Genomic DNA, 15,703 nt, shown 5'->3' with positions numbered 1-15,703 from the left:
AGGGATATGGAACAGCTTCCACATGAGGAGAGATTAATAAGATTGGGACTTTTCAGCTTGGAAAAGAGATGACTAAGGGGGGGGATATGATAGAGGCCTATAAAAATCATGACTGGTGTGAAGTGTTATTTACTCCTTCACATAACACAAGGACCAGGCATCACTCAAAGAAGTTAAAAGGCAGCAGGTTTAAAACTAACAAAAGAAAGTACTTATTCACACAACGCAGTCAATCTGTGGAACTCTTTGCCAGAGGATATTGTGAAGGCCAAGACTATAACAGGGTTCAAAAAAGAACTAGATAAATTCATGCAGTATAGGTCCACCAATGGCTATTAGCCAGGATGGGCAGGGATAGTGTCCCTAGCCTCTGTTTGCCAGAAGCTGGGAATGGGCAACTTGATGATTCCCTGTTCTGTTCATTCCCTCTGGGGCTCCTGGCATTGGCCTGTTGGAAGACAGGATGTTAGGCTAGATGGACCTTTGGTCTGACCCAATCTGGCCGTTCTTATGAATCAGTAGTGGACAAAATGTTGGTAGGAAAAATAAGGTTATGTGACTGTCTTAAGTTACTGGAACGCATGCAAAACATCCTAACCACTGTGCATTTCCCCACACGCTCACCCTCCTACTTTGAGGGGAAAAAAATCTCACCTGCAGGCTAAGCAAACACAAACACAGACAGAAGCACGTCAGTCTGAGAATCTGCACAAGATTAAAGAATTACAGCAAAGCTTCAGAAATCAGATGCATTTTCTGTTTAGAAGTGCAATCAATCAACAGAAAAACATGTCAGATCACAGTCGACATTGGTGAGGCCTCATCTGGAGTACTGTGTCCAGTTTTGGCCCCACACTACACGAAGGATGTGGAAAAATTGGAAAGAGTCCAGCGGAGGGCAACAAAAATGATTAGGGGACTGGAACACATGATTTATAAGGAGAGGCTGAGGGAACTGGGATTGTTTAGTCTGCGGAAGAGAAGAATGAGGGGGGATTTGATAGCTACTTTCAACTACCTGAAAGGAGGTTCCAAAGAGGATGGATCTAGACTATTCTCAGTGGTAGCAGATGACAGAACGAGCAGAAATGGTCTCAAGTTGCAGTGCGGGAGGTTTAGGTTGGATATTCGGAAACACTATTTCACTAGGAAGGTGGTGAAGCACTGGAATGGGTTACCTAGGGAGGTGGTGGAATCGCCTTCCTTAGAGGTTTTTAAGGTCAGGCTTGACAAAGCCCTGGCTGGGATGATTTAGTTGGGGATTGGTCCTGCTTTGAGCAGGGGGTTACCTAGATGACCTCCTGAGGTCCCTTCCCACCCTGAGATTCTATGATTCTAAGATTAGGCTCTTCCCCTAAGGGTTAGCCACTGCTTTACAGAGAAGGGGCTCTAGTTTAGGTGACCATTTTCAAACTTTCTCCAAATGCTCCTGGAAAGATTTCACTCCTTGATTCAGAAAAACAAATCTGAATATTTAAGGCAAGCCCAGTATTTTCACCTTGGACTTCTGCAACCCCACCTGCCAGGGGGACTGGGATCATATTTATGGAAAGGCACCTCAGTGAGGCCCTGACCCTATGAAGGCTTATGCACGTGCTTTAGGGCCTGAGGGAATACTTATTCTGGGCCCTAATTCAGCACTCAGAGAAGTAAAGCCCCCACTGCAGCCAATGGGATTTTTGCCAGAGAAGGGCCAATGCTTTAACACTCTTATCTTCAAACTAGAGCGTTCTTCTTAGGGATCTCTGTTGATAATTCAGAGTGCCTTTATTACAGCAAGTCATTTGCTCTCTTAGCAGAGAATGGTCTGAGGAGTTCTCTCAACAAAATGGAGATCACATGACATACAATTTCCACACTTCTACACTAAATAATCTCGAAGTAAAAAGAGGATGGATTGCGAGAAGCTTTTTAATCCAGTACACTTGGGGAGACTCTGGCTGAGATTTTCAAATGCAGTTTGGAGATTTAGCCATAAGTCTCCCATTAATTTCAACGGGAGCAGTGTGGTTAAATCCCCTAGTCCAGTCAGCTTTGAAAATCTCAGCCCTCACTATTATTTTTTAAGAGGTGTCCGGTAACAAGGCAGTACAGACAACATAAAAAAATCCACAACAATTCCAGGCTCTGCAAGACATCCAAGCACAACTTCCTGAAGAAACAGGCAATAAGCAGGTCAAGAATTAAGTGAGTCAGTAAAGAACATGGGTGGCTTACGGCTTTAAGTCCAAGAGAAGCTTCATTTCTCTCTTCCAGGAACAGGTCAAAGTTTCATAGGTAATTTTACTCTGCATTAGCTTCCATATCTACAGGAGGGGTTTAAGCTTGTTCAGTCACAGGACCTGAACATTTCTACACAAGATGGTGCTGTTGGGAGTTTTGGAAGGAACTAGGGACTGTGCTTCTTAAAGAATCAGAAAGCGTACACAGGTGTATGCAATGCTGGAGTTATTTTACATAACTCAGTCCAGCAGGAGAAAGAAAAAATAACCTTAACATGCCCCATTTCCCTGCGTGTCACCTCTCAAACCTTGGCACAGAGAGTGGAGCTAAAAGGGACGTGTTGGGGGCAGAGCTACACAGCAGCCAACACTGTGGAGATTCCTGACAGCACTGCAGCCAATCTACGTCTTAAAGCAATGGTTCTCAATCTGTTGTCCACGGACCCATCAAGGCCCACAGACTACATATAAAATATCCAAAGGGGTCTGCACCGCCATTCAAAATTTTTAGGGTTCTGCAAATGAAAAAAGATTGAGGACCACTGGCTTAAAGTCACTTTAAGGAAGCCCGCCTTCCCGCTGTGCTTCAAGTTCTATGCTGTGCCTCCTAGAGTATATGTTCTCACTCCTCCCAGCTTACAGATAGTGGGAATGTCTGTTGCTAAGCATCTTTTATTACTTTGATCCTTTGCAGTCTTCTGTTATTTACTAAAACTACTTCTGAGGAAAGATGAGCTGAACATAATGCGAGCCATTTGGGCTTACCTGAGACTGCCCTGGCTGGGGCATCTGCCCACCACCTCACAATAATAATTCCACAAGTTTCCGCTAATGCAAAAAATAATTACAATTCCTCAACAGCCTTGTTCCTTCCCACAAGCACTTTCTTTTTACCTCTGGTGAACCCATGATGCAATTATTCAGTTAGAGTTTTGTAGAATGCATTACACCAGCTTTTTACCAGTCAGAGGTGTTGTAGATAGCGATTTTGTCACAAGCATGCTCCATTTCGCTCTCCTAGGAAGTGGTATGCATTTTAAAGAACAGTGACTATCAACCTACACAGAGGACCAGAAAGGAAAGTCACAGGGTTTGTCCATTCAGTAGGATTTTCTTTTCCTGCTCATGGGAGTTATTTTTAAAATTGCTCCATTCCCACATATGCATTCTCTTCTGAAAAACTGCTGGAATCCAGTCGTCTCCTGCTGAAGTCATGTTTGGGTTGAACATGGCGAATACATGCCAAGATATACACAACCTAACAGAGTAGTCATGAACATTGTATGCTGTATCGGTATATTAAGGGCCCAATTTTGGATTCCGTACTCAGGCAAAATTCCCAGTTAGATCAAACAGTGGGAGATTTTCCTGATTAAGGAGTGCAGGATTGGACCGTAGAAGACAAAGAAGAAAGTAAAGTTGGTCAATTAATAGTGGTCACACAAAATCTTGAGTGCAAATTCAGACCTAGTGGATAACCCCATAGAATTCAATTAAGTTACACCTGCTTAAATTGAGTCTGAATTTGGTCCCAAGTCTATCTTCTACCCTCTACAATGTCATCCCTGCTTCTGTATTTAATGATGCTCATATCGTGAGCACAGTTCAATATACTTGCCCGTTCTTGTTCACTAGACTTCACCAAGTAGTCGGATTTTTAAAACCAACAAGGAAATGAAAACCAGAAAGGCCTTAAGGTCCTGCAGTCACACTACATGTGACAGGGGGAAAAAAAAAAGAGAAGAAAGTGACAGATAAAATCTATTCTTAAAACACCGATAGAGCTCACTTCATATGTTATTTGTCTGGTGTTAAACTAAGAAATCCTGGAACCACAAGCATCCTTCCTGTAAATGTTAGTCTCTGCCTGCCCCTCATCCCACACACACTTTGCCTTTTCCTACGCAAACTAAAAGAAACCACTGTCCTAAAAAAAGAAAAGAAAAAAAACCAGCCAATTCAGTGTTTAACTGAGGAACCCTTTGCCATGATACAGAAATCCATCACATGATAAGCAGCATCTGGAAGTGCTTTTAGAGGAAGCCAAATAACGAGATACATAGCACTTCTGTGCTGAATTAAGAAGGTCAGTATGTGCCTCCGTTTTGTGGGAGTCAAAGAAAGAAGGGGTCATAACAGTGCACCAAGCCAGAACAAGTCACGTCACTGAAGGGAAAGATTCAGTATCTGCCAATCTCTGTCTTTAGATTTAAATTGGTCACAGAGATTACAACCAACATTTCCCAGGGTAAAACCTAAAATAGCTCAGCATTTCTCCTTGTTCAAAAGTGTCAGTTTATAATTTTAAAATTTAAGTAATTTCATTTTCAGCCATGTAAGTTTGATGCTTTCTCTGTTCTCTTCATTGTTGTATACAAAGAAGAAAATTTTAAATACAATATAATATATTAATTAGAATTATAGTTATTTATCAGAGGAAAAAATCTTACCTGTAAACTACTATTAAGCAAATCAAAGTCACTGTATCTTCTCACAATCTGCAAAACATAAAAGCAGTATTGAAGCAACACCCTAGATTTTATGTAATAACTAAACCGTATGAGGGAAAAAATTCCGACTTGCAATCTTGGTTTCACTAAGCTTCTCTGTACAAATGCAAGACTGCTGGGTTTACACTGCTGTCTAGGAGTCTATGCCAGCAAGTGAAGAGAGAGAAGTTGCTCTCTGTGATGTCTAATCTTGCAAGATTCATAGATTCCCAGGCCAGAAGGGACCACTGATCATCTAGCCTGTCGTCCTGTATAACTCAGGCCACAGAACTTCCCCCAAAAAACTCCTAGACCAGAGCTTTTAGAAAAATCATCCAATCTCAATCTAGAAACTGCCAACGATACAGAATGGACCACGACGCTTAATAAGTTATTCCAGTGATTAACTACTCTCACTATTAAAAAAGTGCACCTGGTTTCCAGTCTGAATTGGTCTTGCTTCAACTTCCACCAATACAGCTTCCTAGCTGTAACATTATATTGCAGCAGCTTCATCAGAAGGTGTTTGCAGACACCTTCTGATTCTTCCATCCTAGAAGCAACATTACTTCAAAATCATACATTCAAAATTTAGAAAAATTTAACTTGACCTTCCCCAGAAAAATCTCTATCTGGTAGCAGTGGATCCTCACCAGCTCTTCACAGGGTATCATCATCATTACTTATTTTTATTACAGCACAGCCTGGACAAGACAGTGGTTCCACTACTAGCCAGGCAGGTTCTGGCAGACTATTCAGACCCCATAATTTAGGTTTAAAAACAAATACCATCTATAAACACCTGCATATTATATATATGTAATAGGAACACACTGCAAGGATTATTCTTTGTTTGGCCTAGAACATCCACAATGGCAGAAGACAATGAGGTCTTCTGTAACTACCACAGCCACGTCGTTCTTCTAAGATGAAGAGGTCAGACAAAAATGTTCCTCTAACAATCACAACTTTCAGAAGCTTTGGTTAAATATGGAAATAGAAAGTTTATTCCAGGAAAAAAAACAAAAACAAAACTTGCTTCCAAAACTAGAGCAAACAATGTAAAGCATCCTAGGTTATTCTATCTACTGATGACATACATACATACATAGGAAAGAATGCTAGTGGAAAGTGTGTATGAGATCAACGTGAGGACTTTTATTCTGTGTCCACTGGCAGGACTGTTACAGAAACTAAAGGACTGACTCACCAAACTTTACTCCTGGAAGTTGCCCACTGTTGTTGGGACAAGTAGCCTACAAGTAGTAAGAGTTGGCACAAAATGGGCCTTGGTGTTGTATCTTAGGTCATATGGATATAAGAAAGCAGGTCACATGTATTGGTTATCTGGAAGACTTATACACTGAAATGAAGCCTTCATGCTAATTAATACTGACACTAGAAACAACAGTTTGTGACCAAACACATTCAAGCATTTCACATTCCTGACTCACTCTCAAATAGCATTTGGTCTCTAGCTAGAATTAGACTAGCCAGGATGAACCCAGGCCTTTTCCTAGGAACAGCGGCCGATTAGCCACTGGGCCAAGGGGGCCTGTGCCCAGGGGCCCCGGAAAAATGGGCACCCCGACCGCACTTCCCCAGCCCACCTAAAGCTCCTGCTGGGGAGTTGGGGAAGCCCCTGCACCCGACCCCACTCCTCGGCATGAGTGCCGGGTGTCGGGGGATGACTCCAAGAGGAAGGGTTAGGGAGGGGCCCCCCACTTCCTCTGGGCCCCACAAAACTGTAATCTGCCTCTCTCTAGGAAGACTGTCTGTTTAAGTGACGCAAAATTTAAAGAGCGATTACCTGCCAACTGTTTTCCATGGAAATCCCTCTCTGCACACGAATTATGTATTCCTAGAAATGAGAGGGGAAAAGAAGGGAGAGAGTTATTAGAAACCGGAACTAGTGACTCACAAAGAAGTGTGAATGCATAGTCAGCCTTCTCTTTATAATGGATTTAAACTGACCACTATGAAATTTGGAAAAGCTCAGAATTTTCACCATTTCTGATCTAGATTTAGAACCTCCCAGCTGGAAAGTGTTTTGATCAGGGGTCTCATTCAGACCCATCTCTAGAACACACTGAAAGATGAAACAGAATTTTAAGAGTGTACAGGTTTCTGAAGCATTTAAGCACTTTCATTTACTTTAATGAGAGACAATAGTGAATACGTCTCCTCCTGTTATCTCAGCCAGTAAAAGCTGGAGAAAAATCTGTTCCTCAAAGATCTAACTTTTAAGACATCTCCTGGAATTACAGCCACCTTCATAGCTGAACGAACTCCAGCTCATCATTCCCAACTTTACTACCACTCATTGCTGCTGAATGCAAAAATTACTATGGCAAGCTTAGGTGAGAGGATGAAGGGGTTAAACGCAGCGTAATAGGTTTGAATAACTGGCACACTTCTATTACTCCTGATGCAGTGTTTCATTTCCAATGCATAGCTCATGTTCATTGCTTACAGACAAAATATATGCATGTATATTTTAATTATTGATTATTGTTGATTTTTACCCATCCATCTTTACATTCCTTAATTCCTGGACTTAATTCTTGTCACTCTTTCCCTTCATTTCCATAATCATCTTTACATCGTGCCTCTTGAAATAGGGTCTCTGAAAATGTTTTCAAAAGTATCCCACAATAAAGTGTATTTACCTATATTTCTTTGTGCATCCCCATCTCCTGATTTTGCTCATCCCTTCTCAAAACTAGAGAAACCCAAATCTCCCACATGGCAAAGCATATGGGTGAATTCTATTCAAGCAGTATCTCTCCACATAAAATCAGCATAAGGGATGGTTTCCATACCATTCATTCCTCTTATTAATATACCCAATTATACTACAGTTATCTTTCCCCAAAGCCAAAGAAGAGCCCTGATCCCCAACCCAGGTACAATGAAAGGAAACAAAGTTAACCCTGATTTACACCAGTGTAACAGAGATTAATTAAGCAGACACTTGAAATGCCTAATTCACAGCTAACAGTTGGGTTTTTCCATTTCCTGATTTCTAATCTGTACCTTAGGAAGTGGGAAGAGACTGCTTTATATATACACACAGACAGGAAAAGTTGTAACCACTTATTCAGCAAGTCTCTGAGGAACATTCCCTTACATTCTTTCAGAGAAACAGCTAAAGATGATTCCTGATGTTTGGTCATTCATCTTTACTAGTATTTTAAAGGAAGTGGAGTTATTGCCCAATCTCCTCTACTGCTCACTGTTTACACAGGGACTGACCTTATCATTGTACTACTAAGGAATGTTCTCAGGCAGGCAGAATGGAGGCACAGCTTCCATTTGATTACTGCTTGGGAAAATATAAAATTGCTTTCAATACAATACTGTTCTTTCCTGAATAAAATACCAACAGCACAGCTTCATCCCACAGCTTCCCTTATCTCCCTTCCAACACACTATCCCCATCGCCACAGTAAAATTCCTTAGAGGATCGATTCGGATCCAAAAATCTCAATTATCTTACACAGCCCCTTGCCCCATCCAGCTACTTTTTTATCATCAGGCCTCCTCTTCCACTGCAATCAGCTCTCCCACAATCCACTGACTCCACCAGGTCAGACAGAAATATCCCCACAATGAACTCACTATTCAGTAACTTCTGACTCAAAAAAAGGGAGGCTGCTTCACAGGTTCCTCGCTCCTCATCTGTTTAATACCAAGGAGGTTTGAAAAGCCGACAAAAGTACGGAAATCCAGGTCATCTTCAGTTCATGCCAAAAGCTTATCAGAGGCACAAAAAGGCTTTTCTAGCTTCCAGCTTTTTAATGCTCGAAACTGGAAACCTAATTAAGCAACAACCATCAACAAAATACTAGTTTAAGAACACTGGATTGAGACTATTTTTAATAAAGGGTTCTAAAAAGCCCCTTTTAAATGCTTATTTGAGAAATCTTCTAGTATGGAAAGTAGCAGTGTAATCATGAGAGCTGCTTAGACTCCTGGGTCCTCCTTTAATAAGGGGCAAAGTATGATTACTATTACACAATTCATCATTAAACCACCTCATCTAAGATACTGATGCCTACCTGCAGTGTAAACAATGCAGCTCATGTCAGCTGTATCTTTATTATTATAATGTACACACCATTCCATACATTTATAAAAATATGACCACAGCAGAAGAAAATTAGAGACGCACGTTGAAATTCACTGAAATTTACTGAACAAGGAAACCACTTTGGAGAGAGCAGAGAAAAGGTGCTGTCCCTCTTCCCAAACAGGCTAGTTCTCTTGCCTTAATGCAAAGTGTTTTGAATTTTATTAGAGGACATCTGTAAAGAATGTGCTTAGAACAGGATCATACAGAATCCGGCAAGATGCCAAGCACCTTGGACTCCTACAGACTTCAGTGGCATAGTGACAAACTCAGCACTTTGCAGAATTGATCCCAGAGACTGTATACAACAGTTACAGTCCAAGTACACTGTAGACTCTCAGGTCAGGGACTCTTCCTTTGAGTGTACAGCAACCAACATAATTTGGCTGCCATTCTCACTGGGACCTCTGGGTGCTACAGTAATACCAATAATAATGATTAGCAGTGCTATTAGAAACCTTCATGCTGATATCACTAAAATAAGCTGTGTGTTCAACAGTCAGATATCTTGTCTTTTAAGCTCTGACCATACTACGTTGGGCTGTGTTTGAGGTTTTCTTCAAAACACACACAACTTAGTTTTTTTAGTTAATGGTCACCTTTAATGCTGATTCCATTGTGTGTTTCAAAGCAAAGGAAAATGCTAGAGAAGAGGCTGAATTCATTCCAAATTAATGGCACAAGGATCTACCACTGTTTCTAAACAACCGAGATTCTCTCCCTTCCTAAAGTTATAGCTTTAGAAAAATGTAGTCTGATTTTGTAACTACATAAAGATCTAGAGAGAGAGTTAAAAAATCTGAATCATTAAAATGAACTAAAGGGATGATTACATCTTTAAAAACAGTGTTCCCATTAATTGTTAATCAAAGAAAAGCTTTCAAAATATATTTTGAGGAATTCTCTCAGCTTTTAGCTTCTGGACTACCTTAAGGCAGCAGACTAATGGAATGGCAAATTCCACTTCACTGTTGTAATTTCAATGTACAATACACCAAGCAGGGAAAGAATTTATTCCAGAGAGGACATGCATACACACCCCCTAATGGTTTTACTACTTTAAATAGTTCTGCAGCTCGCAGGTCCAGGCATGCAACTACTGCAGCACGGATCTGCAGAGAATATCATGAAAGAGACTAGTTTTCCATTTAAGGCTTAAAAAGCAAATTATAGAAACAAGTTCTCATCTACAGATGGACATGTAAAAACGCTCAACGTCTAAATAGCTGAAACACATTAAAGCCTTTCTGCTGAAAAGGCCTCTGCTATCAGAACTTGGTATCTTGTTATTAGGCCTCTTTTACAAGTATTTTACCTTAAAACACATTGGACACCATTCTGCTCCAACTGAAAGGAAATTAAAGGACAGGAAGATTTTTGCCTGCTACAGAAATGAGATCCACTCTTGGTACACAAGTATTGTCTGACTTGCTAAGAGCAGATCTTGCAACTGGACCACTATGCTCACAGGAAGCTATGTGACATGTTAGTCACACTGGTTAATGCACTATTAGAAGAGACTCAGATACTACAGTGATGAGAGTGGTATAAGAACCTACACAGAATAGAATTTAAAAAGCCCCAATGAAATCAAATCCAGTTGCAGGATCAGGCCTTATACCCAGAGGGTTATATGAAGTGCCATTGAAATGTATATGAAATATAATTGATATGATGTTCAAAATTAAAGCATATGTACATGGTAAATATTGAGACACGGAATTAGCTATGTCCAATTATACATGCTAAAAAACCCCAGAATTTTTACATTGTGTTTAATCAGAAAAAGAGCTCTCTAAAAATTAGATCATGGTGTTCCATATATATTCTTACTTAGTGACTTCCAGATCAAGTGCTATCAGTCCACAAGCCAAACAATTTACACATAGATGTACTGTGATTTTGTTTCAGTGTAGAAACTTGGGGGGGGAGGGGGGGAGGGGGGAACAAGCTCTTTTTTGGTTTGTTTTTGTTTGAGAGACAGGGGCTGTCTCCTCAGTCTTCACTAGCAATAAAGATTCAAAAATCAAAAGTCAGCTGACAGTTTTGTTGCTGCAGCATGAAGCTGAACAGAACCCTACATATGTACTGGCTCCACAGTGCTACCTGACACTGAACTGTATCTACTCAAAAGACCCTATGATACACGGTGAGCCAGTCTGCTGACTGAGTCATTTTTATAGTGATTTTATAGCTATTTTTCTGACAGACAGTAACACTTGGTACAAGTTTAAGAGGTTTGTGTGTGTTCTCTGTCAAGTGAGAGAGTTACATTTATTACCATGAACTGCAAACTTTTGTCCGATATTTCAAATACCAATTTCATTCCCACTTTGGTTTCTGACTAATTCAAACATATGTAGTGGGTTATTCATGCTGAAGTTTCCTCCTCATCTACAAGAAATAGGAATCAGTCTGCTGCCAAACGTAGAATTTTATTCAATGCCATTAAATTTACACTTCCCCAATATTTTAATGTCATACTATCCAAACTGTTGTATTTGACCTAATTTAACAGAAGCAGGCTAATCCACTAGAAGAGTCCATTTTAAGTATCCCCATCACTAATTTTGTCTTGAATTTTGTATTTTACCATGTTTAGAGATTTTTTCCCCTACAATTCATCACCCTTATCTTGTAGTCACTGATTTATTCAAAACTCTGACTATTTGTGGAGCCTATAACAACTTTACGGAGTATTCCTAGCCTGGATGTCATATGACAATAACAACATTAAATCAAATCTGGACTCAGATCTTGGTTTGTAAGAGCTATGGAAGAGGGTGTTTCATTTTTGATAAATCCAATGGAAAGTTTTTAAGCAATCCCCGCAGCGTTTGCAGCCCACCTATTACGACATAGCACTAGGCGACTTAGTAGTTTCAGATTCAAAAGAGGAAACAATCTATTTTCATTGTTCAAACCAACACATATGCAAGATGTAAAAAAAAAAAAAAAAAAAAAAAATCAGATTTTTCACATTTTCTGCTTTAATAATCTTAGATGCTATCAGTATCACAGATAAGGATTTTAACTATTAATATTATTTTTAACATGGCCACATCCCCTTAAATTATGGATAGAAGATATCACTGGCAAATGAACAACAGGTTTATTTGTAGCCCCCTTTTCGTGTCTGCTATAGGGCAATGCTAATTTATGAAGCTTCTGCTCTCCATGTATTTGTACAGGATAAACACATTTATAGCCAGGATTTCTTCCTTTTGGGGCCTTTTCTTTGAAAGCCTGAAGGGGTTTTCATTTAGTCTTCCTATTTCATTCAGTCTTCCTATTAATAAAACATCACCACCACCCTGTGTCTTCATTATGTCAGGAATACAGTAAAATGAAACTATTCCTCCCCCCAAGATGTCTTGGGAAGTGCCTCTTCTGGGAGGGAATCCTACCGCTACACTTGGGATCTGTTCCTGTAATTTATTTTCCCCATAGAAGTTCAAATCAGATGCACTATATATCAGTTACTTCCTGCTCTCACCCAGTTTCCCAGCTCAGAAATGAGGGGATAAGGTCAGATATGCGAGATGACAGGGCAGTAGCTTTACATCAAATAGGAAATCCAGACTGCTGTGGTGCCTGCTATTTTGTTTTAACCATTACCCCACGCTGCCTCTATGTAAACTATCTGTGCTATGTACACCTCAAGACCATTTTATTTTAATTCTTAACGACAGTCCTTCTGCCATAAAAGCTATTAGAAATACATGCACCCGAAACGGCTTTTAAATCAAAAGCACAGTGCTACTGCATTCTGACCTTTTGTGCATTTCTGGTGAAGAGCAGAATTAATTACCATTAGAATCTTCCTCAGTGTGAATTAACAACACGGAAGTACAAAGACAAATGATCAAAGGGTCACAATACTTGCTACTGAAATCCCACACATGGAAGTCGCATCACACAGAGTATTTGGGATAGAAAACTGCTTTTAAGTGCTTTCTGTACAACAGAACTCTTCGCTTTTTTTTTTTTAAGTCAGTTCCTGCTAGAGAATCAACCAGAAAAACCAACAAACCAAAAGACACAAAAAGCTATTGTTATCTTTGTACTTGTAAGCGATTGTAATAAATGGTGTTGAAAACAGTTAAATGAGGGGAGGGGGAAACTACTCACAATGAAACTAGAATCTGGCTCGGTAGCACAGGGAAACAAATTATATACGGTAATCACTCATGCAACTAAACACTCTTACACATCTCAGTTTATTAAGACACAGGTAAAGGGTTTGTCAGAAAGTATACCTAACATAGCTTTGGTTATAATGCAAGTTTGACCACAGCTCAGAATGTAGAGCCCTGGGCTTGTAAACCACTAGTCACAACTTCTAAACTCACTGATGCCTTCTAAAAGATTCCTCATAGTTTTAGAAGCCTGTGTTCAGAGGGAGATTGTTTTACAAAAGTTAGTTCATTAAACTACCAATCTGAGATCCTCGAACAGAAAGCATTGCAGAAGCACAGATTATTTGTACTGTTACAATTTTGATGGCATAGCATGCTTATTAACTATAAATATAGCACTATCTACCTCTACCATCTTTCCTGTTACAACATTCACCAGACACAAGGAATGAGTCAGAAGCCTGCTGTCATGATATGCGTGCCCCTAAACAATGAGTGAGGCTGAAGGACACACCCCTTAATGTTCAAAACAAAGTCTCTTACCAATGCACCTGCTGCTGTGGAAGTACACCTGGCCTTATCTCTTACATCCCCATTCCCTGCTAAGTGGGTAAAGCTCTGAAACCTGATTACAGGTCTCCTTTTCTCTGATTCTGTACCTTGGTACTGCTTGATAATACCATGGTAAACGCAGTTTTTAAAAGTGCAGTTATACTCCAAGAAAGGGCCTATAAAAATAGCATTATGGAATTCCGTTGTTCTTGGGTATCAGTGACCCCAGACAAAGTCTGCTCAGTTTTTAAGAAAATGGTGTCAGGTGTAAATACGTCACAGGAAAATGAGCCTGGCACCTGAAAGTCAAACTGGGTTCTTTCTGGCAAAGCATCATAATCACCCCTTGTCATAATCTGAGTGCTACATTCTGCCCTCAGTTACACCTGCGCAGCCTCATTGTCTTCACTGGAGTTGCACAGATGGAAGTGTGGGCAGAATTTAACCCTACGTTGTCACTTACATTAGAATCCAGCTCCACTCCCATCATTGAGATGCATCAGCCAGGCTAACGTAAGCAAAGAAATATTAAAATCTTACTTTGGCGCTGGAGTAAGCAGGCATAACTGTGCAGACACAGTGGGAGATGGTCTGGGTGAGGGCTAGTCTACACTAGAAGTGCTACAGTGACACAGCTACATTGGTGCAGCTGTGACAGGGTCGTGCATCTGGTGAAGATGTGCCAATGGGACAGAGCTCTCTCCCATCGCCATAACAACCACCTCAGTGAGAGGCAGTAGCTATGTCTGCCAGAGTGCTGCCCACACCATGCTTAAGTGGTTGTAACTTACATTGCTCAGTGGGGTGGCTTATTCACACCGGAGTGACACCAGTTGTACCGACACAAGCGGTAGTATGTACAAGCCCAAAGAAGAGGGTGCATTTGCATTGTGACTTTATTGACCAGCACAATACAGGTAACCAACAGTAACAAGAAGTACAGTTATGGCACATGACATAGAGCAAATCCATCAAGCAGAGAGGAAGGGAAGGGGCTGCACAGCACTGGGCTCACTCTATAAAGCCAGGAAACAAAACCCAGAGACAGAGCCATCAGAGCAACCCAGCCAGCTGCCCTGGGGCTTCTTCCCACCCAACCCCAATACCCCAGGTCTCAAACTCCCTCCCCCCTCACAGACCTCCCCCCGACACACCCCCGGCTCCCCACCCCCCGACACACCCCCCCCCCCAAACACACACCCCACCCCGGCTCCCCGCCCCAACACCCCCCCCCACACACACATCCCACCCCAGCTCCCCCCCCCGACGCTCCCCCCACCCCGGCTCCCCCCCCGACACACACACACACACACACACACACACACACGGCTCCCCCCCCGACACACACACACACACGGCTCCCCCCCCGACACACACACACACACACACACACACACACACGGCTCCCCCCCCGACACACACACACACACACACACACGGCTCCCCCCCCGACACACACACACACACACACGGCTCCCCCCCCGACACACACACACACACACACACGGCTCCCCCCCCGACACACACACACACACCCGGCCCGGCGCTCACCGTGTGCGAGTGCAGGCTCTGGCTCGCCTCGATTCCGGCTGTCAGCGGCACCGTGTCGTCCAGCAGCACCTTGCCCGCCGGCGGCTTCTCCAGGAAGGCCATGCCGGGCCGGGCCGCGCCGCGCCGGGAGCCGGGAGCCGAGCGCCGAGCCCGCGCCGCCGACCTGCCTCGCGCAGCAGCGCCCGCGCCGCGCCCGCCGCTGTCAACACGGGGGAGGCGCCGGGCGCCGCCGGGTCTTAAAGCCCGAGGCCGCCGGCCCCGCGCGCAGCCCGGCCGCGCTTCCCGGAACTGCCGTCAGGCCACGAGAGCCGGCACCCCGCCCGGGGGGGGCGCCTCAGCCGGACCCCCCCCCGCGACACCCAGCCCGGGGGGGGGCGCCTCAGCCGGACCCCCCCCGCGACACCCAGCCCGGGGGGGGGCGCCTCAGCCGGACCCCCCCCCCCGCGACACCCAGCCCGGGGGGCGGGGGCTCTCCTCAGGGGCCGCACCATAGCCCCGGCGGGCGCTTACCTCAGCCTCCCCCCCCCACCGAGCCAGGAGACTGACAGCCCAGGGCAGACGCTCATCCCGGCCCCCCTGCCCCACCACACCCAGCCAGGAAACTGACAGCGGGGGGGG

General features: G+C 43.0%; 1 protein-coding gene across 5 annotated transcripts in view; it reads right to left on the bottom strand.

Moving 5' to 3' along the window:
• PXK (PX domain containing serine/threonine kinase like) overlaps nucleotides 1–15,290 on the bottom strand; it is a 54,038-nt gene extending 38,748 nt beyond the window's left edge. The window contains exons 1-3 of one of the 5 annotated variants that reach the window (XM_037905561.2): nucleotides 15,086–15,290; nucleotides 6,522–6,572; nucleotides 4,673–4,720 (exon numbers count right to left, since the gene is read on the bottom strand). In XM_037905561.2, coding sequence (XP_037761489.1) covers nucleotides 4,673–4,720; nucleotides 6,522–6,572; nucleotides 15,086–15,187 — 201 coding nt within the window. In that variant the 5' untranslated portion in view covers nucleotides 15,188–15,290. Of the gene's footprint in view, nucleotides 1–4,672; nucleotides 4,721–5,144; nucleotides 5,222–6,521; nucleotides 6,573–15,085 lie in introns of those variants that run through there. The other 4 variants (XM_037905563.2, XM_037905562.2, XM_037905560.2 and 1 more) reach the window with 4 other exon arrangements.
• Nucleotides 15,291–15,703: the final 413 nt, after the last annotated feature.

The sequence above is a fragment of the Chelonia mydas genome, chromosome 7, assembly GCF_015237465.2.
Source record: "Chelonia mydas isolate rCheMyd1 chromosome 7, rCheMyd1.pri.v2, whole genome shotgun sequence".
Taxonomy (NCBI): domain Eukaryota; kingdom Metazoa; phylum Chordata; order Testudines; family Cheloniidae; genus Chelonia; species Chelonia mydas.
Note: the sequence above shows the minus strand (reverse complement) of the source record. Positions and strands in the feature narration are given on the sequence as shown.